At 42.7% G+C, this 26,937-nt stretch overlaps 1 protein-coding gene across 1 annotated transcript in view; it reads left to right on the plus strand.

The window, feature by feature from the left end:
* The window catches only part of MOV10L1 (Mov10 like RNA helicase 1), a 286,876-nt gene that overhangs the window by 72,041 nt on the left and 187,898 nt on the right, over positions 1-26,937 (plus strand). Inside the window, exons 3-4 of the mRNA XM_073619737.1 lie at positions 11,369-11,528; positions 13,425-13,537. Coding sequence (XP_073475838.1) covers positions 11,369-11,528; positions 13,425-13,537 — 273 coding nt within the window. The remainder of the gene's footprint in view (positions 1-11,368; positions 11,529-13,424; positions 13,538-26,937) is intronic.

Genomic DNA, 26,937 nt, shown 5'->3' on the forward strand with positions numbered 1-26,937 from the left:
ACTAACGCAATTTTACAATAAAATCTGGAAAAAAATTGGGGCCTGGAGCCTGCTCAATAACAGAGTGTCAGGAGCCATGATCCCGGCGGTCCTAGATTTCCTCCAATTCGGAGCAGATGTAAATTTAGCAGTCAGTACCCTTAAGGTGCAGGTATCGGCTCTGTCTAGCTTTTTAAATCAAAGACTTTCAGAAGAGCCACTGGTCAAGAGATTTTTTTGCATCCATCAGCCGTAAGTGGGTCCCCAAGTCAAGGAGGTTCCCTCTCTGGGACTTATCCACTGTGTTGCAAAGTCTTTGTAAAACACCGTTTGGGCCAATAGACGAACTGCCCATAAATCTCTTAACCTTGAAAACAGTGCTTTTGGTGGCCCTAGTCTCCGCTAGAAGGGTTGGTGAGATACAGGCGCTTTCAGTGATTGAGCCCTTCTGCATCATCTTGCAAGACAAGATTATCCTCTTGTTGGACCCGGCATTTCTCCCCAAAGTACCCCAAAGGAGATGCTTGATCGCTTACATTGCACACCAAGGAATGGCGACGTTCCACCAGCCTGTTTGTGTTGTTTGTAGGTTCAAACGGGTAAAAGGGCATCTAAAAATACCATCGCAAGGTGGATGAAGTCAGCCATTGCGGAGGCATACAAAGCAGCATCCCGGACACCTTCGTTAGGCGTAAATGCTCATTCCACAAGAGCGGTTTCTACTTCTTGGGCTGAAAGGGCAGGAGCGTCTCCCCTCCAGATTTGCAAGACCGCAACCTGGTCCAGGTTCCAGACGTTTTAAAAGCATTACAGACTGGATCTGCTTGCCAGCCAAGACCAGTCTTTCAGCAGGAAAGTGCTGCAGGCTGTGGTCCCGCCCTGATCAGGTAGCCCTATTTTATCCTCTCTGTAAGCCGTCCTGGAAGATGACTTGGAAAAACAGTGTTATTACCTGTTAACTACTTTTTCCAGGAATCTTCCAGGACGGTGTCAGTTCCCTCCCTTCTTGGTTGGTGATTAGTAATGTAAAACATAGAGTAAAGATGAAGCTTTGCTAATGAAGGTTTAATGATTGCTTATTCTGAAGCCTTCGGTTATTTGTTAATCCTGAGGGGCTAATACATGTGTGCTGCTCTTATGATGTGGATCATGTGTTTCCTGTGAATTTTTGGAAAAAATAAAAAACTTTTTACTTTCTGCTTTAAAACCTATCCAATAAAAATTGAAATCAAATTTCTTCATAAATGTAGGCCAATATGTATTCTGCCACATATTTTTTGGTACAAAAAAATTCCAATAAGTGTATATTGATTGGTTTGCACAAAAGTTATAGCATCTACAAACTCTAGGATATTTTTATTTATTTTGTTTTATTTATTTTTTACTAGTAATGGCCGGGAACAGTGACTTTTATAGCGAGACTGTGATATTGCGGCGGACATGTTAATGCTGACACTTTTTGAGACGCAGTGACACTAATACATTCTGCACTTCCGGGTTTTGGGTGCAAGTGCCTGCCACCGGCTCACTCCTGCTGTGATTTTACACAGCGGTAATTGATCAGCGGGTCCCATGGACCCGATGTTTGCCGGAACACGCCGATCTTTGGGCAGACTTTTTTTTTTTTTTTTTTTTTTTTTTTTTATCAGTTTACCGATGTAAACGAGGCATATTGTCATTCTGTCAGTACAGAAGACATGGATCTTGGGTTTCTGTAAAGCACTAGTAAAAGCACATTCCCCACAGTAGTAAAGGACTGGTCAGGCACACAGTTAACCCTTTGATCGCCCCTGATGTTAACCCCTTCCCTGCCAGTGTCATTAGCACAGTGACCGTGCATATTTTTAGCACTGATCACTGTATTAGTGTCACTGGTCCCCAAAAAAGTGTCGAGTGTCCAATTTATCTGCCGCAATATTAGTAAAAAACAATAAATAAAAATATCCCCCCCCCCAAAAAAAAAAATGTAGTAGAATACATATTGGCTTAAATTGAGGAAAACTTTTTTTTTTTTTCTCGAAATTGTCAGTCGTTCTTTGTTTTTAGCGCAAAAAAAATAAAAATGCAGTGTTGATCAAATACCACCAAAAGAAAGTGCTCTTTGTGAGAAAAAAGGAAATATATTTTATTTGGGTACAGTGTCGCACGACAGAGCAATTGTCAGTTAAAGTAATGCAGTGCCGTATTGCAAAAAAAAAAATGGCCTGGTCAGGAAAGGGGGTAAACCTTCCGGCGGTCAAGTGGTAAAAGATAAGTAAATAAATTTTAATACCAGAAAATAATTGCACGTTTTTTGCAGGTAAAAAAAATGTGAATTTACTAATTAACCACTAGCTGACCAGCTCACGAAGATATACTGTGGTAGGTCGGCTCTCCTATGAGAACCGACGTACCTGTACGTCGTTCCGTGCAAGGAGGATAGCGCTCGCGGGTCCCGCGGACTCTATGTCCGGCGATCGTGGTTAGGAGAGGCAGAATGGGGAAATGCCTATGTGAACAAGGCGATTTCCTGTTCTGCCTAGTGACATGACAGAGCTTCTGTTCCCAGTGAATGGGAAAGGTGATCTCTGTCACGTCATGGGCAGCCCAGCCCCCTACAGTTAGAACACGCTGAGGGAACACACTTAACCCCTTGATTGCCCCCTAGTGTTAGCCCCTTCCCTGCCAGTGTCATTTTTACATTGATCAGTGCATTTTTATAGCACTGATCAATGTAATGTCACTGGTCCCCAAAAAGTGTCATTTGAGGTCAGATTTGTCCGCTGCAATGTCGCAGTCCCGCTAAAAATCGCAGATTGCCGCTATTACGAGTAAAAACAAGAAAAAAATAAGAAGTCCCTAAATCTATCCCATAGTTTGTGAACGCGATAACTTTTTGCGCAAACCAATCAATATACGCCTATTGCGATATATATATTCTTCTACATATTTTTGAAAAAAAAAAACGGCCTAAACTGATGAATACATTTTTATGTTTTTTTTTTTATAGCGCAAAAAATAAAAACGTGATTCAATGCCACCAAAAGAAAGCTCTATTTGTGGGAGAAAGAAGACGGCAATTTTGCTAGGGTACAGCGTCGCATGACCGCAATTTTCAGTCAAAGGGACGCAGTGCCGTATCGCAAAAAATGGAAGGGGACAAAACCTTCCGGGGCTGAAGTGGTTAATATAGATGACTATATCCCCCCCCCCCCCTTTTCTTGAGCCTGGAAAGCATTGCAGTGCAGGACTCCTGCCCTGCAGACTGTCAGTGTAATTTGTCTGCCCGTACATCGGGCAGGCAGTTTTATACTGACAGGAAGAATCAATGAGCTACCAGAGTGCTCAACAGCGCATCCACAAAGGATGCCGGTACTTGTAGTTGATTTAATTCACAGAACTCCTTTCCAAAAAGGGACAGCTGATACAGCGGTATTTTCCTCCCTAAAAATGGGTGTAACATGTTCCTGAAGGTTAACTTATCCTTTAACCGCTTCCTGCCCGCCGGCTGTCAAATGACGGCTGGGCGTCGCAGGTCTCGTTCTGGGTGGACGTCATATGACAGCCTCCCAGAATGACCGCTCTCGTGCCCCCGTGGGGTGGAAGCTCTTTACCACGTGATCAGCCGCGTCCAATCACGGCTGATCACGATGTAAACAGGAAGAGCCAATGATCGGCTTTTCCTCACTCTGCTCTGACAGACGTGAGTAGAGCCAATCAGCTGCTCTCCTGACGGGGTCTGTGCTGATTGTTTCTCAGCGCAGTCCCCCTCTAATGCCCACCCAGGACCACCAGGGATTGGCTCCACCCTGGGCCACAGAGTATGCCACCCTAGACCACCAGGCAGCTGCCAATCAGTGGCCATCCCCAATGCCTGCCAGTGCCATCAGTGATGCCCATCAATGCCATCTATCAGTGCCTAACAGTGCTGCCTATCGGTGCCACCCATAAGTACCCATCAGTGCAGCCTTTCAGTGCCCAACAGTGCCGCCTATCAATGCCCATCAGTGCTGCATATCAGTGCCGCCTATCAATGCTCATCATCAGTGCCTATCGGTGCCACCTAATCGGTGCTGCCTTATCAGTGCCCATCAGTGAGGGAGAAAACTTACTTATCTACAAAATTTTATAACTGAAACAAAAATTTTAGGTCTTGTTTTTTTATTTAGCAAAAAATAAAAAATGCCCAGGTCATCAAATACCACCAAAAGAAAGCTCTATTTGTGGGAACAAGATGATAAAAATTCTGTTTGGGTACAGTGTAGCATGACGCCGCAATTGTCATTTATACAGCGCTGAAAGCTGAAAATTGGCTTGGGCAGGAAGGGGGTGTAAGTGCCTGGTATAGAGGTGGTTAACCCTTTCATTGCCAGAGCCGGTTTGCACATGTTTAACCACTTAAGGACCGAGCCTCTTTCCGAGATTTGTTTATTTATTTATTTTTTTTGCTAGAAAATTACTTGGAACCCCCAAACATTATACATTTTTTTTTTTTTTTTTTTCTAACACCCTAGAGAATAGAATGGCGGTCATTGCAATACTTTGTCACACCATAGTTGTGCAGCAGTCTTACAAGCACACTTTTTTTTTGGAAAAAAATACACTTTGAATTAAAAAAAATAAGACAACAGTAAAGTTAGCCCAATTTTTTTTTTTTTTTTATATTGTGAAAGATAATGTTAAATTGATACCCAACATGTCACGCTTCAAAATTGCGCCCGCTCATGAAATGGCGACAAACTTTTACCCTTAAAAATCTCCATAGGCGATATTTAAAAGATTCTACAGGTTGCATGTTTTGAGTTACAGAGGAGGTCTAGGGCTAGAATTATTGCTCTCGCTCTACTGATCGTGACGATACCTCACATGTGGGGTTTGAACACCGTTTTCATATGCAGGTGCTATAGAACAAAGAGAAATACCCCCTAAATGGGACTTTGAAAGACCACTAACTCTGATGTAAAAATATCTTTAACCGCCTCATGCCCGCCCGCCATCACATGACGTGATGGACTTTGAGCGGGGATATCTGAGGGACTCCCCCCTCCTGCCGCCCTCTGGTGCTTCTACCGACTCACCGCTATGATCGGTGAGTCGGACACAGGATCTGCCGGCCTCGGATGTTGATCATAGAGATTTCCGGCGGACCACCGGAGTCTCAATCGTCGGAGGCCGGGCGCGATGTTATGACGTAACGCCCAACCTCTGCATTCAAAAAAACTTTTTTTTTTTTTCAGGCTTCCCAGCCTAGTGGTGAGATGTGGGGTCTTATTGACCCCATATCTCACTATAAAGAGGACCTGTCATGTCATATTCCTGTTACAAGGGATTAGGGATTCCTTGTAATAGGAATAAAAGTGATCAGAATTTTTTTTTAAAAAAAAAGAGTCAAAATAAAAAAAAAGTATAATTAACAATAAAAAAAGTCTACGCAATACATACATACATACATACATACATACATACATACATACATACATACATACATACATACAACAAAAAACCAAAACACAGAAAAAAATATTATACAAAATGACATCAATACTCTCCAATGGGTAGTGTACCTTGATACCCGACGCGTTTCCAGTTTTTTAACACCTTCATCAGGGGTAGAGAGTGGCGTATACAATGTGTTTCCAAAATATGTATGGCACTGACATGGAGGGGCACTGACATGAAGGGGTGACGCTCCACGCGGGATATTGGCTTCCACAGGACATATTAAATCAGGGATTCTTGGATTCCATTCGCTTACTGGTGGCTACATTGAAGCTTTAGCTATATCCTGTCATGAAGAATAATCAGAAGTATTGACCTTCTATGGGTGGAGTCTGATTGCTGCCAGCACACTTACTGCCATACATATTTTGGAAACGCATTGTATTTCAAGCATCCAGTTATCCTGGTCTGACGTCCCTCTATGTGCCCACTGGAACAGTTGCCTCTTATGCCTATCTGTACATGGAATCATTCCAATTGAACCAAAAAATATTTCTGACTATACTCCACTCTCTACCCCCGATGTAGGTGTTTAAAAAAAAAAAAAACTGGAAACGCGTTGGGCATCAGGGTACACTACCCATTATAGAGTATTGATGTCATTTTGTATAATATTTTTTTCTGTGTTTTGTTTTTTTGTTGTATGTATGTATGTATTGTGTAGATGTTATACGTTTTTTTTTTTTACCCAGTTGTATAGATTTATGTTTCATTATTAAAGATATTTATTTTTACATCAGAGTTGGTGGTCTTTCAAAGTCCCACTTAGGGGGTATTTCTCTTTGTTCTATTGCACCAGGGATGGGACCACCACACTCTTTATCTGACATGGTAGAGGTCTCCTTTTCTTCCATATGCGGGCGCTACTACTGTTCACTTCTGCATGCGAGCTCGGCAGGACGGGGTGTGTTTTTTTTTTTTTAATCTTATTTTACCTTTTTTTATTTTTACACTGTTCTTAGAAATAAAAATGACACTTTTTTTTATTACAAGGAATGTAAACATCCCTTGTAATAGAAAAAAAGCATGACAGGACCTTTTTAAATATGAGATCTGGGGTCAAAAAGACCTCGGATCTCATATGTACACTAAAATGCAATAAAAAACAAAAAATAAAAACAAAAAATGGCCCTTTTAAGAGCTATGGGCTAATATGATGTTTTGACGTCGCTTCCTCCCTGTAATGGTATGGAGACAGGTGGGGGCCATTTTCCCCTCACTCGTCTCTGTACCCAGGAAGGAGAAGAATCTGATCGCTTCCGCCCCTGATAAAAGTGATCTCGCGGCAGATCTGCCGCAGAGACCACTATTATTGGAAACCAGACCGCCAGCCGAAGAAGAGGATACCAGGGTTATGGCAGCTAGCTGCTGCCATAACAAAGATATCCCTCTTCAAACTTGGGACGTATATGGACGTGTGGCAATCTGGAAGTAGTTAAATAATTTTAGGCCTGAAGATTACATAAAACCCCCAAAACATATGTTTTATAAAAGAAGGCACCCTAAAGTAGAGGTGTCAATTTCGTTAAGGGCCGCATAAGCATTATGGTTGCCCTCAAAGAGCGGGTTGTATCTGTTAGACTAGATGTCCAGAGCACCCCACTTTGCTTACATCAGATGTTAAGAGCTCCCCCCCACCAATAGAAGTCAGGAGTCCCTCACCCTCTTACATCACATTGCATCCCTCTTACCTTGTGTTGCTGATGTTGGGGTAAAGCTGGGAAGTAGTGCAGGGTCTGGAGGAGGACCAGAGGAGGGCTGGAGTCAGCTGAATGCTGAGACCAGGGGAGTGGGAAACAAAGGGGTGCTGCAGCTGCACAGAGAGGCGCAGGATCTGTAAGAGGAGTTCTGTCCACTTTGCTGCTGTCGACTGCTAAAACAAGGTGGAGGCGGAGACCAGGAGAGAGCTGCAGGAGAAGTGTAAGGGCCACATGAAATGGCCTGGAGGGCCGGATTTAGTCTGCAGCCTTGTGTTTGACACATGTGCCCTGAAGTATAAAATAGTGATAGTTCAATTTCTTTTTTTTTTATGTAACACGATATTAATGCAAAGGTCCAGGAAATGCAAAATTTCAGTGAAAAACACACTAAAGTTAATTTTAGGGGGCACAAACGCTATAAATTACCCAATTTTTTTGGTAAAAGGTAAGAGCAGAGTTTGCACCGAGTAAATGGATACCCAACATGTCAAACCTTAAACGGTAACTCCACTTAGTGAGGGGGAAAAAAATGGCAAATGAATAAAAAATTAATATAGCGTATATAATTGCGACACAAGTAGTCATATTGTAATTGAATGTCATTAAAAATTACCTTTGCTTTTCAATCTGCAGCCGCTGTAATCTTCTGCAAATGCAATGCAATATGGATACCTGGAGGCGTCTGTACACAGAATGTATATAGAATGCCCCCCAGAAACATAATTTCCTCCTTTTGTGATTGGCTCACCAATTTTTCCAGACGTCTGCCTAAAGATACAAGTCAGATTTCAGGCATCCCCTGCAACAAATTTGTAATTTTTGGTGAGATACTCCCAATAGCAGTGATGGCGAACCTTGGCACCCCAGATGTTTTGGAACTACATTTCTCATTATGCTCATCTACACTGCAGAGTTTGCAAGCATCATGGGAAATGTAGTTCCAAAACATCTGGGGTGCCAAGGTTCGCCATCACTGCCCTATAGAAATTGTCTAAACTAGGGATGCAGGCCCAGCAGATTTCCTCATTTAGTGCTCTGATAATTATGAAACCACTCATTAGACCCACTCAGCACAGGGGAACAAACAGGGATTTTTTCAGAATAACAAAAGGTAGGAATCTGTAACAAAGGTTGTTATAATTCTTGCAATGTACATAGATCACCCAGAGGGGAATGTATTTTTTTTTTCTCAACAAAAGTGGAGTTGCGTGCGCCTGTGAAGTAGCGACAAATTTAAGCACCCTATATTTTCTATTTGCAATGCTTTAAAAGTCACCTATAGGTCATAAGTTTTGCGTTACGGAGGAGGTCTTGCACGGTTATATGTAACCTTTGTATCACAATCAGTGTTTTTCATGCATAAGTGCCCTGACGCACATGTGCGTGTGGGGGGGTGGAGGGTGCCTCCAAAATTTTTTGGGGCCCGGGATTTTATGTTCTACAATATATTATTTTTATTTATTTATTTTTTTTTAAGGATTTTCTGCAGGTAAAGTGTGCATTTTATTTATTTCTTTGGAGCTTGTAAAGCATTGCACCAGGGATCAGCAGAATGCTGGTGCCATGCAGGTCTCTTGCCGATCTTTCTATGTATCTGTGGGCCCATACATCCCATACGTGCAAGCAGATACACGGACAGGAAGTATCAATGAACTACTACCATGGCTCTCTATTATTTTTCTGGGGACAACTCAAAATGTGTGATTTTTCTTTTACTTTCCCTTTCAATAATAATGGTAAACAGGACAAATGGAGAGGATGAATCTCCCTAATGGGGGCACAGACAGCAGTAAAAACTGACAGGTATTCTAATCCATCACCCCTCTAAACAAGAGCTTGCCTTTAGTTCTACTTTAAACCTTTTTTTTTTTTTTTTTTTCCCTCTTAGTTCTCCTGTATCCCCTTAGGATCTCAATTAGGCTCAAATGGCAGCTGCTGAAGAGCAGAGAAAACCACCTTTTATCAGGCTTCCTTCCTTCCTTTTCCTTCCTTCCTTTTCCTTCCTTCCTTCCTTTTCCTTCCTTCCTTCCTTTTCCTTCCTTTTTCCTTCCTTCCTTCCTTCCTTCCTTCCTTCCTTCCTTTTCCTTCCTTCCTTCCTTCCTTCCTTCCTTCCTTCCTTCCTTCCTTCCTTCCTTCCTTCCTTCCTTCCTTCCTTCCTTCCTTTTCCTTCCTTCCTTCCTTCCTTCCTTCCTTCCTTTTCCTTCCTTTTCCTTCCTTCCTTCCTTCCTTCCTTTTCCTTCCTTCCTTCCTTCCTTCCTTTTCCTTCCTTCCTTCCTTCCTTCCTTCCTTCCTTTTTTCCTTCCTTCCTTTTCCTTCCTTTTTTCCTTCCTTCCTTTTCCTTCCTTTTTTCCTTCCTTTTTTCCTTCCTTCCTTTTCCTTCCTTTTTTTCCTTCCTTCCTTTTCCTTCCTTCCTTCCTTCCTTCCTTTTCCTTCCTTCCTTCCTTTTCCTTCCTTCCTTCCTTTTCCTTCCTTCCTTCCTTCCTTCCTTCCTTCCTTTTCCTTCCTTCCTTCCTTCCTTCCTTCCTTTTCCTTCCTTCCTTCCTTTTCCTTCCTTCCTTTTCCTTCCTTTTCTTTCCTTCCTTCCTTCCTTCCTTCCTTCCTTCCTTCCTTCCTTCCTTCCTTCCTTCCTTCCTTCCTTCCTTCCCCTAGTTAACTCTAAATTGATGAGCTGTAATGGCTCATAAGCGTCACCTATGGTGATTTTTGGGCACCATGGTTTTTGGCGATATCGGGGGTGCATGCAATCTTAATACATGAGATGTTGGATATCTATTTACTCAATGCAACCTCATTTTAACCAAAAATGGGTATTATATGGCGTGGTTTTGCACTAAAGTTTAATTTTACTTATTTTTTTTCTAGAAAATTTACATTTAATAAACAGTTGCGCAAATATCACGTGAAACAAAAATTTGCAACAATCAACGTTTTTATTCTACAGGGCCTCTGTGTCCAGAATATATATAATGTTCTGGGGATTTATGTAATTTCATTGCCAAAAAGTAGGATTACATGTATGTGACAAAGAAAAAAAATTGCTCTGGAGCTGAACTGGTTAAATGGGCTGCTTTTGGATGTCTTGCCCTGTACTCCAAGAAACTGATTTTACTGGTCAAAAATTCAAAATTGCTATTTTTCAAAAAGCCTGTGCTCTAATCCCCAAAACCCAATTTACTGCCAACTCAAAAATTCTATTTTTCTGAGAGTGGAGAACCTGTAGAATTAAGTATTGGCAGTTTCAATTTTTGATGTCATATGATACTAGCACAGTTGTTGTTCAAATCTATATTTGCATTAAAAAATACTCAATATCAATAATCTATGTAATAATTTATTGCACCTGTACAGTGAGGGGGAAAGAGTATTTGATCCCCTGCTGATTTTGTACATTTGCCCACTGACAAAGAAATGATCAGTCTATAATTTTAATGGTAGGTTTATTTGGTGAAAGAACATTTACTTGTTCTCAGAGCTAGCCAGCACAACTGATATGGGCATCACAGATGTGGGTGTGTATACAGGCTGAAGTGGAAATCTCCTCCTACCTAAACTCTCAGCACTGGAGAAACTGTGCAGTTTATCATTGACCGTGGTATACAGAAAAAGGTATATAGTGGCAATATGTAAAAAGAAGACTTAGAAGCTGTGGGAACTGTGTGTGTGTGTGTGGGGGGGGGGGGGGCAGAATTACCACTTTCATATTACTGGGTTTAGTAATGCTTTAATCCCAAAGAAAATATGTGGAGGGAGCTGAAGGTTTGAGTTACCAAACGTCAGCCTCAATACCCTAATGACTTGGCGAGGATCTGCAAAGACAAAATCCCTCCTGAGAGTGCGCAAACCTGGTGATCAACTACAGGAAACCTCTGACCTCTGTGATTGCCATCAAGGGTTTTGCCACCAAGTCATGTATTGCAAAGGGGTCAAATACTTATTTCACTCATTAAAATGCAAATCAATTTTATATCTTTTTTTTTTTTTTTTTTTTTTTTTTTAAAAGCGTCTGGATATTTTTGTTGTTCGGTCTCATTGTCAAAGTAAACCTACTATTAAAATTATAGACTGATAATTTCTTTGCAAACATACAAAATCAGCAGGGTATCAAATTCTTTTTTCCCTCACTGTATCTATGCAGTGAAAATGGCATATAGTACTGGTTCTGCCTGTTTTTAAACTGGTGATTTTTTTTTTTTTTTTTTTTTTTTTTTTAGGTACAGTGCATCTCTGACAAGTGGGAAATTGATGCTACTAGTAATTCAAAGCCATTGGATCTTGATGTAAAAGTTTTAATTGGAAGTGTCACATTCTGCAACAAAGACGGTGGCAGAATTAATCAGACCACATCTTTTTCGATGAGTGTTGCCTGTGAAGGTAATGTATTTTTTTTATATACAAATATAATCAATATTGTAAGATGGTCTTATGGTGTGTGATGTAACAGCCCATTCACACAGGGACGACTTGTCAGGCGACCTAGTCGCCTGACAAGTCGCCTCCCGTTCTGTGCTATGGAACCGTTCTAAGGGGAGCGACACAAGTCGCTCCGACTTAGAAAAAGGTTCCTGTACGACTTCGGGGGCGACTTGGGGCGACTTGCATAGACTTCTATACAGAAGTCATTTTGCAAGTCGCCCGGGCAGTCGTTTGCAGGTCGCCTCGCTGAGGCGACCTGCAAGTCGTGTTGCCCCTGTGTAAATGGGGTCTAAGGAATGTAGGTATATTTGTCTGCATCGTCCTCTAGTTTGTTACTGGTCATGTGTTATACCCTCTAATGTTACAAGTGACCACTAAGTCAGGCCTGTGTGGAAGGCCTTTTGACTATACCGAAAAATAAAGATAGGTTACACATCAAAAGTGGCACAAGCCTTCCTTAGGACTACATAGTTTACACATTTATCCACCTAGCTTATGTAGCTAAACATAAGCTTAATAAAGCTTATGTTTAGCGGTAGGAGATTGTTTTTAGTAGAAAAGCAGAGATGAACTTTATTTCCATAGAAAACCATCAGTTGATGTAATCCTGAACACAGGTTTGTTTTTTGTTTTTTGTTCTTAAAAGAGAAGTATGGCGGTTTTTTTAAATTTTATTTTTTTATTCTTTTTTCAGAATCATACTTGCTATATGGATGCAGCATCAGTCCAATACTGCATCTGTCCCCTGCTATATCTAATACTGAGAACCAAGCGATCAAACACCGCCGATCGCTCGGTTCTCACAGCTCCCAGAGCAGAGAGCTAGTGACAGTCACCGCTGTCTCAACACCACCCAAACCCCCCCCCCCCCACCCGCCCGCCCCACGCGCTCACTGGAGCACTGGGCTGTGGAGGGGGTGGAAGCGGCCGGCTCAGGCACTCAGCTAGGGCTGAAACAACTAATTGATCGATTATGAAAATAGTTGTCTATTTTTTTTAATCGATTCATTGGTCAGCCAATTAGTTGGCCTGCATACAGAATGCATTATTTGTTTACATATCAGGAAATATAGTGCCAGACACATACAGCTCAGTACACCATCCATACATGTTAGTAAGTGCCTGAGAACTTGTGAATGTGTAAGGAGCAATGCCTCATGGGACATGTAGTCCTAGGCCAGGAAGTTTATGGTTCTAAAGACAGAAGTTTTTTTTTTTTTTTTTTTTTTTACCTTGCTGTAGGGGCACTCTACAGTGCCTTTAGAAAGTATTCATACCCCTTTTAAATTTACCACATTTTGTCATGTTACAACCAAAAAAGTAAATGTATTTTATGTGATAGACCAACACAAAGTGGCACATAATTGTGAAGTCGAAGGAAAGTGATAAATGGCTTTAAATTGTTTTACAAATAAATGAAATCTGAAAAGTGTGGCGTTCATTTGTATTTAGCCCCCTTTACTCTGATACCCCTAACTAAAATCTAGTGGAACCAATTGCCTTTGAAAGTCACCTGATTAGTAAATAGAGTCCACCTGTGTGTAACTTTAATACCCGTATAAATACAGCTGTTCTGTGAAGCCCTCAGAGGTTTGTTAGAGAACCATAGTGAACAAACAGAGATATATTATATATATATTATATATTATATATTATATATATATATATATATATATATATATATATATATATATATATATATATATATATATATATATATATATATATATATATATATATATATATATAGAAATGTTCACTTTTTTTTTTTTTTAATTAAATTCAACTTATTTTTTTAAATGATAGGTGATGGTTCTTCTCATCTCTCCTCTTCTTCCTTTTTTTTTCTCTTAGGATATACCCCATATAAAGGAGACTGGGTGAGAGCAGAGTATTTCATCAATCCTTCAACATGGATCAGCGAGGCATGCTCTGTAAAGCCGCTTAGGTGTAAACGTGTAGACAAGGTCAACAGCATTTTATTTCTTTTCATTCAGAAAAATTATGACCTCCCTATATTTTACCTATGTTTTTTAAAATCTGTTAGCATTTGACAGTTAGTGTGATAGTAAAATGTAGTAGGTAGGAAAACATATGATTTCTATCTGTTGTCTTTATGTTTAGTGACCAGGACTAATGTACTATGTGTCTCCAGCCGATGGTAAATTATGAAAGGGCTTTAACTCTCCCCTTCTGGATAGCATCTAGTGGTAGGAAAGTCCTTTTTTTTTTTTTTTTTTTTTTTTTCAGCTTCACATTCTCTGGAGAACGCTTTGCAGTGAGGACTTTGACTGGTTACTGTATCATGTTTTTGTACATGATTAACTTTTTTACTGCCATTGCTATGGGTTAGTGTGCCTTCGACATATATTGCACTTCAGCAGCCGTAAGTGCATGTAAATTTGACAAGCCAACTGTCAGATGAGGTGCATTATTTCGCTTCCTAATTCTGCTCCATTAGTTTCAGTAGAAGGCAGGTGAGACAACAAGTGTTTATTGAGCACTAATGTCTCAAAAAAGAGACTTGTCATAGCAAAATATAGGGTAGGGGTCCCCAACCATCAGGCCGCAGCCCACTACTCTCTGCAGCCGGGCCATGGGTGCAGTGGGGAGCGGGCGGCATAAAAGCGGCGGGCGGGCATATGAGAGAAGCGGGTGGGTGGATGAGAGGAGCGGGTGGGCGTGCAGAGAAGACATCTCTCTCCGCCCGCCCCACCGTTCTCCTGTCCTTACAGCCGGGCTTCTTCAATTTTGGAGGTGTGGAGGGGAGTAGAGAGAGGACATCATCTCTCACCGCCTGCCCCGCGTCGCCGCTAGGGGTGCTGAAATCGCAGCATTGATGCGGCATCGATGCTGCAACCGACATAATCGATTGGCGGGTGACGTCATCCCGACTTGCCCCGCCCCTCCTGGGAGAGCGCTCTGAGCGTACTCTATAGGTGTTAAAACAACTTTGTCTTAATGAATCCTGTCTTTTTTACAGTCAGGTCCATAAATATACACCACCACAATGGATTTGAAATGAAACGAACAAGATGTGCTTTAACTGCAGACTTTCGGCTTTAATTTGAGGGTATTTACATCCAAATCAGGTGAACGGTGTAGGAATTACAACAGTTTGTATATGTGCTTCCCACTTTTTTAAGGGACCAAAAGTAATGGGACAGATTAACAATCATCCATCAAATTTTCCCTTTTTAATACTTGGTTGCAAATCCTTTGCAGTCAATTACAGCCTGAAGTCTGGAACGCATAGACATCATTCCTGGTGATGCTCTGCTTGTTCTTGGGGCATTTTCCCTTTAGTTTTGTCTTCGGCAAGTAAAATGCATGCTCAAACAGATTCAGGTCAGGTGATTGACATGGCCATTGCATAACATTCCACTTCTTTCCCTTAAACTCTTTGGTTGCTTTCGCAGTATGCTTCGGGTCATTGTCCATCTGCACTGTGAAGCGCTGTCCAATGAGTTCTGGAACATTTTGCTGATTATGAGCAGATAATATTGCCTGGAACACTTCAGAATTCATCATGCTGTTTTTGTCAGCAGTCACATCATCAATAAATACAAGAGAACCAGTTCCATTGGCAGCCATATATGCCCATGCCATGACACTACCACGCTTCACTGATGATGTGGTATGCTTTGGATCATGAGCAGTTCCTTTCCTTCTCCATACTCTTCTCTTCCCATCACTCTGGTACAAGTTGATCTTGGTCTCATCTGTCCATAGGATGTTGTTCCAGAATTGTGAAGGCTTTTTTTAGATGTTGTTTGGCAAACTCTAATCTGGCCTTCCTGTTTTTGAGGCTCACCAATGGTTTACATCTTGTGGTGAACCCTCTTTATTCACTCTGGTGAAGTCTTCTTTTGATTGTTGACTTTGACACCCATACACCTACCTCCTGGAGAGTGTTCTTGATCTGGCCAACTGCTATGAAGGGTGTTTTCTTCACCAGGGAAAAAATTCTTCGGTCATTCACCACAGTTGTTTTCCATGGTCTTCCGGGTCTTTTGGTGTTGCTGAGCTCACCTGTGCGTTCTTTTTTTTTTTAAGGATGTTCCAGACAGTTGATTTGGCCACACCTAATGTTGTTGCTATCTCTCTGATGGGTTTGTTTTTGTTTTTTCAGCCTAATGATGGCTTGCTTCACTGATAGTGACAGCTCTTTGGATCTTATATTGAGAGTTGACAGCAACAGATTCCAAATGCAAATAGCACACTTCAAATGAACTCTGGACCTTTTATCTGCTCCTTGTAAATGGGATGAGGGAATAACACACACTTGGCCATGGAACAGCTGAGCAGCCAATTGTCCCATTACTTTTGGTCCCTTTAAAAAGTGGGAGGCACATATACAAACTGTTGTAATTCCTACACTTTTCACCTGATTTGGATGTAAATACCCTCAAATTAAAGCTGAAAGTCTGCAGTTAAAGCATGTCTTGTTTGTTTCATTTCAAATCCACTGTAGTGGTGTATAGAGCTAAAAAGATTAGAATTGTTTCGGTGTCCCAATATTTATGGACCTGACTGTAGTACATTAAGTGCTTGACTGTATGTGCTATTTAAAAAATATATAGCTATGCACCGCATTTCAGAGTGTCCACGCCGCTTATGTGACTGCCCGGCCTGCGTGTCTTCTGATCTGGTCAGCGGGCGGGGCTGAGAATCCCCCCGTGATGTCAACCGGACGAGAGGAGAGTGGCGGGCTGGGCAGTCACGTAAGCGGCGTGGACACTGAAAAATGCAGTATGTAGATGCATATTTTTTAAAGAGCACATACAATGGGGCACTTAATGTATTGTAACATGGGATTCATTAAGACAGTTATTTTAACAGCAGTAGGTAGAGTACATATGAGCTTGTGCTGACAGGTTCCCTAGGCTTCCCCTTTTGCACATTCCACTGTGTTAACTCCAAGTGTGCTGGAATGTGCAAACAGGGAAGCCCAGCGGAGCTCTCAGCATGGAGCCAGTAAAGTGAACTTCACAGGGCTGTTTGGCAGCTGTGGCTTCTATCCCTCTTGACCTCCCAGCAGCAGTGTGTTTTCCTCCTATGTTAAGCCTATATATCCTGTAGTACACCGGATTAGTGCACTTTGTCAGGTGATACTCTTTTTAAGTCAAAGCAGAGTTCCACTCGTTTTTTTGTTAAGTCAGCAGCTACAAAAAGTGTATCTACTGACTTTTAATAAAGACACTCCCCCCGCCCCAGAATCCAGCGGCATGGCCGCCCAAACCCTCCATTCTCTCCCCTGCCTGTCCACGGTGCCGGCAATACTACAGTGGGCACCCCGCTGTGCAGCTTCACAGCCGGGAGCGCATGTCTCACTGCACTGTCCTGAATGGCCAGGCAATCTTCTGGCCATTGCCTTTTCCTGCTGTTCCTTGTAGATTCTATAGTCTGCTACACCCATCTGGTCCTTATTTGATGTTATGACTTGACAGTCACTACTGGGTGGTTACCCATACCCTCTAGCTCCAGCCCTTAAAAAAAATGGCTTGGAGGGTTCCCCTTAAGATTCATACCAGACAGAAGGGTATGGTATCATCTTGGGGGGGCCCTAACGCAAAAAGATTTTTTTTACATTTTCGCATCATCTTGATCTGACTTCTAGTGCAACTTCTATTCAAATCAATGAGCTCCCATAGGGAACCATTGATTTTGAATAGACAGAGAAATGCCGGACTAGGGCTATGGCCTCAGCGCTGGTCCTGGGGGGTTTTTTGGAGCTTAAAAATGCCTATCCCACTTACAGCTCCTAAATGCTTTGGTGGGCATAAGCCCATAGGCTAACATGGAGAGGCGTTTTTAAGCTGTGAAAAACGCTCCTAAAAATGGCCTTAACCACTTGCTGACCGGGCCATAGCCGAAAGACGGCTACAGCGAGGTTGGCTTATTCTGGAAGGGCATCCATGAACGTCATGGCGCGCACCAGGAATATCTGTGACCTTCACGGTAAATGGCCACTGACAGTGGCCGTTTACCACGTGATCACTCCGTCAAATAACGGAGCAATCACTTGTAAACAAACCGGCGTCATGCCCAGTTCCTCTCTCCCCTCCTCGTACCAATCGATACAGTGCGAGGGGAGAGATCAGGTGCAGCAGCGTTGTGGGCTGGATGAGTACTGCCCATAGAGCTGATCTGTGCCCATTCCAGCACTCATCCAGCCATCCGATCCATGCTCAGCAATACTCATCCATCCCATCCATACTCATCCATCCTCAGCAATACTCATCCATCCCTTCCATCCTCAGCAATACTCATCCATCCCTTCCATACTCATCCATCCTCAGCAATACTCATCCATCCCATCCATACTCATCCATCCTCAGCAATACTCATCCATCCCATCCATACTCCTCCTCAGCAATACTCATCCATCCATACTCGGCAATACTCATCCATCCATCCATCCTCAGCAATACTCATCCATCCATCCATACTAAGCAATAATCATCCATCCATCCATACTTATCCATCCATACTCAGCAATATTCATCCATCCAACCATGCTCAGCAATACTCATCCATCCATCCTCAGCAATACTCATGGAAACTCATGTTTCCATCAGCTGTCGGGTGCTGCTGCTGCTGCCATTGCCGGTAAGGGAACCCGGGAGCATGCACGAGGCACCGCTGCGCTCTCCTACTGGCCCGGCAGTGGGGGAAGGAGGAGGGAGCCAAGCTGTGATGTAATGCACCATGGCCCGGACTCCCAGAAGTGGGGATAGTATACCTGTCAAAGGTATCTACTACCAACATTTTATTCTCTAGGGGACTTTGCTTTCATAATGTTTTAGAGTTTTAACTAACCTTCAGGCCTGAAATGATTTTTTAAGTGTGTGTATTTTGATCACCACTGGGTTTTATATTTTGTATTATTATAATATAAATATAGAACATTTTGGAATTTTTTTTTTAATTTCTGTTCTAAAAGATCTCTCATAAAAATAAAAAAATATAAAAAATGTTAAAAAAAAATCTAATTTCATCATAAATTAAGGTCGAAATGTATTCAGCTATGTGTTTTCTGGTAAAAAAAACAAAAAAACCCCAATAACTGTATATTAGCCACTTAGGGACCGAGCCTCTTTCTGAGATTTGGTGTTTACAAGTTAAAATACATGTTTTTGTTTTTTTCCTAGAAAATTACTTAGAACCATATATCTCTCATCTCTTTTTTTTTTTTTTTTTTTTTTTTTTTAACACCCTAGAGAATAAAATGGCAGTCGTTGCAATACTTTCTGTCACACCGTATTTGTGCAGCGGTCTTACAAGCGCACTTTTTTTTGGAAAAAAATACACTTTTTTTAAATTAAAAAATAAGACAACAGTAAAGTTAGCCCATATTTTTTTAATACTCTGAAAGATAATGTTACACTGAGTAAATTGATATTCAACATGTCATGCTTCAAAATTGCATCCGCTTGTGGAATGGCGACAAACTTTTACCCTTAGTTTAGGCAAAGTTTAAAAAATTCTACAGGTTGCATGTTTTGAGTTAGAGGAGGTCTAGAGCTAGAATTATTGCTCTCTCTAACGATCGCGGCGATAACTCGCATATGGTTTTCATATGCGGGCGCTGCTCACATATGCGTTCGCTTCTGCACACGAGCTCGGCGGGACGGGGTGCATTTTTAAATTTTTTAAAATTTATTTCACTTTTTTTTCCTTTTATTTTTTATTTTTACACTGTTCTTAAAAAAAAAAAAAAAAAAAAAGTGTCACATTTATTCTATTACAAGGAATGGAAAAAAAAAGCATGACAGGACCTCTTAAATATGAGATCTGGGGTCAAAAAGATCTCAGATCTCAATTCTCATATTTACAACAAAGTCCAAAAAAAAAAAGAGCTCTTTAACCAGTTGCCGACCGCTGCACGACGATGTACGTCGGCAGAATGGCACGGGCAGGCATAAGGACTTACCTGTACGTCCTTGCCTGCACGCGGGCGGGGGGTCCGATCGGACCCCCCCCCCCCACCGGTGCCTGCAGCGGTCGAATTCTTGTCAGGGGCGATCAAAGGTGAGGGGGAGGCCACTCATCCGTGGCCCCCCCTTCGCGATCGCTCCTGGTGAATGAAATGGAGGAAGTGATGTCATCGCTGCTCGGTATTTTCCATTCCTGCGCCAAGGAGAGAAGACATCGATGTGAGTGCACAAACACTACACACAGTAGAACACGCCAGGCATACTGTACACCTCCCGATCTCACCCCCCCGTCACACTGACACCAAGCAGTTTTTTTTTTTTTTTTGTTTTTTCTGATTACTGCATTGGTGTCAGTTTGTGACAGTTAGTGTGGTAGGGCAGTTGTTAGCCCCCTTTAGGTCTAGGGTACCCCCCTAATAAAGTTTTAACCCCTTGATCACCCCCCCGTCGCCAGTGTCATTAAGCGATCGTTTTTCTGATTGCTGTATTAGTGTCACTGGTGATGCTAGTTAGGGAGGTAAATATTTAGGTTCGCCGTCAGCGTTTTATAGCGTCAGGGACCCCCATATACTACCTAATAAAGGTTTTAACCCCTTGATTGCCCCCTAGTTAACCCTTTCACTAGTGATCAACCGTATAAGTGTTACGGGTGACGCTGGTTAGTTAGTTTATTTTTTATAGTGTAAGGGCACCCGCCGTTTATTACCGAATAAAGATTTAGCCCCCTGATCGCCCGGCGGTGATATAAGTTAGGTTTTAGGGTCTGTGCCACCCCAGGCAGCGTCAGGTTAGCGCCAGTACCGCTAACACCCACGCACGCAGCATACACCTCCCTTAGTGGTATAGTATCTAAACGGATCAATATCTGATCCGATCAGATCTATACTAGCGTCCCCAGCAGTTTAGGGTTCCCAAAAACGTAGTGTTAGCGGGATCAGCCCAGATACCTGCTAGCACCTGCGTTTTGCCCCTCCGCCCGGCCCAGCCCACCCAAGTGCAGTATCGATCGATCACTGTCACTTACAAAACACTAAACCCATAACTGCAGCGTTCGCAGAGTCAGGCCTGATCCCTGCGATCGCTAACCGTTTTTTTGGTAGCGTTTTGGTGAACTGGCAAGCACCAGCCCCAGGCAGCGTCAGGTTAGTGCCAGTAGCGCTAACACCCACGCACGCACCGTACACCTCCCTTGGAGGTATAGTATCTGAACGGATCAATATCTGATCCAATCAGATCTATACTAGCGTCCCCAGCAGTTTAGGCTTCCCAAAAAAGCAGTGATAGCGGGATCAGCCCAGATACCTGCTAGCACCTGCATTTTGCCCCTCCGCCCAGCCCAACCCAGCCCACCCAAGTGCAGTATGGATCGATCACTGTCACTTACAAAACACTAAACGCATAACTGCAGCATTCGCAGAGTCAGGCCTGATCACTAACAGTTTTTTTGGTAGCGTTTTGGTGAACTGGCAAGCACCAGTGGCCTAGTACACCCTGGTCGTAGTGAAACCAGCACTGCAGTAACACTTGGTGACGTGGCGAGTCCCATAAGTGCAGCTCAAGCTGGTGAGGTGGCAAGCACAAGTAGTGTCCCGCTGCCACCAAGAACAAGACAAACACAGGCCCGTCATGCCCATAGTGCCCTTCCTGCTGCATTCGCCAATTCCTTCTGCAGCACCCGTACTTCCCCCATTCACATCCCCAACCAAATGCAGTCGGCTGCATGAGAGAGAGGCATTTTCTTTATGTCCTCCCGAGTACCCCTGCCCAACGAACCCCCCCAAAAAAGCGCGGATTTAGCCGTAACACCCGCTATTATTGTCCCTCCTGTCCTGACAATCCTGGTCTTTGCATTGGTGAATGTTTTGAACACTACCATACACTAGTTGAGTATTAGTGTAGCGTACAGCATTGCACAGACTAGGCACTCTTTCACAGGGTCTCCCAAGATGCCATCGCATTTTGAGAGACCCGAACCTGGAACCGGTTACAGTTATAACAGTTACAAAAAAAAGTGTGTTAAAAGAAAAAAAAAAGTGGTCATTTTTATTTCTCTCTCTCTCTCTCTCTCTCTTTCTTTCTTTCTTTCTTTCTTTCTTTCTTTCTTTCTTTCTTTCTTTCTTTCTTTCTTTCTTTCTTTCTTTCTTCTTTCTTTCTTTCTTTCTTTCTTTCTTTCTTTCTTTCTTTCTTTCTTTCTTTCTTTCTTTCTTTCTTTCTTTCTTTCTTTCTTTCTTTCTTTCTTTCTTTCAGGCCGCATGAAAAAAAAAAAATTACAATATATGCCCAACAAGGACCAGCAACGTACTGGTATGTTGCTGGACTTTGAGTGGTTATACCAGAATGATGCCTGCAGGTTTAGGTATCATCTTGGTATCATTCTTTTCAGCCAGCGGTCGGCTTTCATGTAAAAGCAATCCTAATGGCTAATTAGCCTCTAGACTGCTTTTACAAGCAGTGGGAGGGAATGCCCCCCCCTCCCCCACCTGAGAATGCAGCCGGTGATTGAGCCAGCTGACCATAGAGCTGATCAGAGACCAGAGTGGCTCCAAACATTTCTATGGCCTAAGAAACTGGAAGCTGCGAGATTTCGCCGGATGTAAACAGTGCCATTGGGAAAGCATTTTATCACACCGATCTTGGTGTGGTCAGATGCTTTGAGGGCGAAAAAGAGTACCTGTCGTTACCTATTGCTATCATAGGGGATATTTACATTCCCTGAGATAACAATAAAAATGATTTAAAAAAAAAAAATGAAAGAAAAAAAAAAAGAAAAAAAAAAAAAAGAAAGCACCCTTGTCCCCCCCCTGCTCTCGCGCAAAGGCGATCGCAAGCGTCGGTCTGGCGTCAAATGTAAACAGCAATTGGACCATGCATGTGAGGTATCACCGCGAAGGTCAGATCGAGGGCAGTAATTTTAGCAGTAGACCTCCTCTGTAAATCTAAAGTGGTAACCTATAAAGGCTTTTAAAGGCTTTTAAAAATGTATTCAGTTTGTCGCCACTGCACGTTTCTGCGCAATTTTAAAGCATGACATGTTTGGTATCCATGTACTCGGCCTAAGATCATGTTTTTTATTTCATCAAACCTTTGGGCAATATAGTGTGTTTTCGTGCATTAAAATTTAAAAAAGTGTGTTTTTTTTCCCCAAAAAATGCGTTTGAAAAATCGTTGCGAAAATACTGTGTGAAAAAAAAAAAAAAAATGAAACCATTTTAATCTGTAGGGCATTTGCTTTAAAAAAAAATATATAATGTTTGGGGGTTCAAAGTAATTTTCTTGCAAAACAAATAATTTTTTCATGTAAACAAAAAGTGTCAGAAAGGGCTTTGTCTTCAAGTGGTTAGAGTGGGTGATGTGTGACATAAGCTTCTAAATATTGTGCATAAAATGCCAGGACAGTTCCAACCCCCCCCAAATGACTCCATTTTGGAAAGTAGACACCCCAAGCTATTTGCTGAGAGGCTTGTCGAGTCCATGGAATATTTTATATTGTGACACAAGTTGCGGAAAAAAGACAATTTTTTTTTTTTTTTTTTTTTTGCACAAAGTTGTCACTAAATGATATATTGCTCAAACATGCCATGGGAATATGTGACATTACACCCCAAAATACATTCTGTTGCTTCTCCTGAGTATGGGGATACCATATATGTGAGACTTTTTGGGAGCCTAGCCGCATACGGAACCCCGAAAACCAAGCACCGCCTTCAGGCTTTCTAAGGATGTAAATTTTTGATTTCACTCTTCACTGCCTATCACAGTTTCGGAGGCAATGGAATGCCCAGGTGGCACAACCCCCCCCAAATGACCCTATTTTGGAAAGTAGACACCCCAAGCTATTTGCTGAGAGGTATAGTGAGTATTTTGCAGACCTCACTTTTTGTCACAAAGTTTTGAAAATTGAAAAAAGAAAAAAAAAATTTTTTTTTCTTCATTTTCAAAAACAAATGAGAGCTGCAAAATACTCACCATGCCTCTCAGCAAATAGCTTGGGGTGTCTACTTTCCAAAATGGGGTCATTTGGGGGGGGGGGGGGGTTGTGCCATCTGGGCATTCCATGGCCTCCGAAACTGTGATAGGCAGTGAAGAGTGAAATCAAAAATTTACGCCCTTAGAAATCCTGAAGGCAGTGATTGGTTTTCGGAGCCCCTTACGCGGCTAGGCTCCCAAAAAGTATCCCCGTACTCAGGAGAAGCAGCTAAATGTATTTTGGGGTGCAATTCCACACATGCCCATGGCCTGTGTGAGCAATATATCATTTAGTAACAACTTTGTGCAAAAAAAAAAAAATTGTCACTTTCCCGCGACTTGTGTCAAAATATAAAATATTCCATGGACTCAACATGCCTCTCAGCAAATAGCTTGGGGTGTCTACTTTCCAAAATGGGGTCATTTGGGGGGTTTTGTGCCATCTGGGCATTTTATGGCCTTCAAAACTGTGATAGATGGTGAGGAGTGAAATCAAAAATTTACGCCCTTAGAAATCCTGAAGGCGGTGATTGGTTACGGGCCCCGTACGCGGCTAGGCTCCCAAAAAGTCCAACAAACGTGGTATCCCCGTACTCGGGAAAAGCAGCTGAATGTATTTTGGGGTGCAATTCCACATATGCCCATGGCCTGTGTGAGCAATATATCATTTAGTGACAACTTTTTGTAAATTTTTTTTTTTTTTTTTTCATTGTACTCGGAGTCAATCTGTGGATAGTGTAGGAAAGGAACAAAGAGCAACAGAGAACATAGACCTGAAGTGTGCCTGGGTCACGTGGTCAGTATGCCTAAAAGGGGGCAAAAATAACCCAGTAGGATGAAAGCTTAACAACCAGATTTATACACACTGAAATAACGCACAATCTGCCAGATTGACAACCGCTTGTGGCATCTCAAAAGTGGCTCTGGGACATGCCCAGAGAAACAAGACAACCTCCAACTACCCAAATACCAAATATGGGCCAGGGCCCCCTGGCGCAAAGTCACAGAAGCTGCTCCTACCTTGAATTAATGCCAAAGTATGCCTTAGGGTCCAGACCCTGATTGGCCAAAAAAGGGGGGCGCAATGAAGTATGCATTGAGCTACGGAGAGGGGAGTGCTAGGAAAAGACAACAGAGGACCATCCCTGGGTTTATCAGATGTAGCACTGCCGAGCTGGTTTAAACCCAACACCGGGCACCACGCCTTGCCTGGCTCCAAGAACCTGACGACAGTGCCGCCTCCCGATTGCTGCGTCTTGCAAGCATGCCGATGTAACAAAAGGCCGGGGTGCAAAACCAGTTGATTGGCCAAAAGTAATTGAGACCCTGGGCCAGAAGAGCAACTCCCCTGGCCTCAGGACCCTCAAAAGGCCAGCTATAGCGCTGCTTTGAGCACCAAGTTGGTAACCAATGCAAAAGGAGACCTTGAGAGCATGATAGATACGTCAAGGAAAATATGACCCACGATGGGAAGTCTGCTGAGCACAGCAGGAGGGCTACTCTACAGGATCCCTGAGGATGGCTTAAATAGAGTGCGCAGAGAATAAAGAAAGGCCTGTCGGGGTCTTCCAACAACCTGAAATGCTGAGTCCCAGCCAGATACGACATGATAGTGCTGTAGGCCGATATGATTTGAAAGAGGCAAAAAACAGAAAACAAATAGTAACTGGATTTTACCATCAGAACTAGGAAACCTTGACCGGAAAGCTTGGAAAACATCCCAAGCAGTGTCATGAGCCTCCCTGGTATTCAAAATAAAGACTTACCGATCAAGGCTGCTGCGTCAGCCAAATAGAAACCCAATCCATCACAAAATGCTAGAAACCGAAAAAAAGGCGTGGTTGCCAGCATCTGCGTCCAAGACTTGGGCCTACTGATACCGGCCTAGGCACAGAAGGTTCCGGAATCCACTAAAGCCCCTGAGCCAATAGAATCTGCTGGAGCTGCCATACCAATCGTTCCATACTATTGCCACTCCTGGCCGGACGTAGGTAGGAAATTAAAGGTAGTGTGCATTTGGGACAGGGAAGAAACTGCAACCGCTGGGTAACCTGCTCCGACGAGCAAGGGAACAGTAACTTAAAAAGCTGAGCTTTCCTTGCTGAAGCTGGGAAAGCAATCCACTGAATTGAAATACTGCCATCGGGTCAAGAGTTGAAGCTAGCTAAATGTGAAAAATGAAGCCTTAGGACGGACCAGGTTCTGAGAGAGGGTGAGTTACTGTGCTCCGACCCAACCAGCTGGAGAAGGAGGGGTAGAAGCGAAGTCCCCAATATCCGCTGCTTGAGGCATGTCCTGCATAACCGGAACTTGCAACCTGAAAACGTGACCGAGTGCTGAAGTAAAACGCAAGATGTAAATTTATGAAACAGACCCGAGATATAAGAATGTAACCTGGATAAGAAGAATTGCAGCTGCTCACGCCAATTAAAACCAACCAACTCAACCGTGAAGACAAAACCTATGAACGGTACCCTGCAAAATTATGAAATTAGTAACCATGAACTGAGTGGACATGATACACCACTGGGTCAGCAACATAACCTGCAAGAGAAACGTGAGCAGACTGAGAAACCTGTGACAGGAACGTAAGCTGCGTGAAGGAACCGAAACATATGCATGGCGCGAGCTGATGAAAACGTGAGCAGCATGAGAACCGAGGCTGCCAGAAAAATGCAAACTGCATAAGAAACGCCGTATGCATGAGAACGTGAATTGATGAAAAACATGAGAAACGTGAGAAACGAAAGTAACCATTGGGAAAACATGAGAAACCTGGGAAAACGAGAGAAACATGAAAATGTGAGTTGGTATAGAAACGTTAAATTGCATGAGAAACGTAAATTGCATGAGAAACGTGAGTTTGAATGAAATATGTAAGCAACGTAAGAACAGATGAGGAGACTTGCCACCGAACAAGCCAATTAAAAACGATCACCTCAATCTGATCAACCCATAGACGTGATGGGTAACCTGCAGTGGAAGAACATGGACAACCCAGCTGTGTAAAAGCGACCAGAGAACATTACAGACAACCAGCTAATGATATAACACCCCTACTACCTGACAAGTATGAGGATGTGGGTGCTGGAATGACAAGACCAACAGCGCATGAATGTAAACCTAATGACAACACCACCCTACTGTATGCAGTAAGCCAGCCCGAGCAACCTGCAGCGCCAAGACAGGAAAATTAAAAACGAACACTCAAGGCTAAGGTCCCCACAGACTGTGGTGGGTAGTAGTAAAGGTGTAATGGTGAAGTGGACGTATGACGTATGAACTACAGGCGAGAAGAATGTGGGACAACAATCAATTACAAACAAAACCTCAGCCTGTATGGATCTGTAGACGTGAGAGATCCTGGATGTAAGCACTAACTAACGAAAATGCAGCGAACGTAAGACAAAGACAAGAAATGTGAGAACCACGGGAAACGTGAGAACCACGGGATACGTGGG

This window comes from Aquarana catesbeiana, linkage group LG03, assembly GCF_042186555.1.
Source record: "Aquarana catesbeiana isolate 2022-GZ linkage group LG03, ASM4218655v1, whole genome shotgun sequence".
Taxonomy (NCBI): Eukaryota; Metazoa; Chordata; class Amphibia; order Anura; family Ranidae; genus Aquarana; species Aquarana catesbeiana.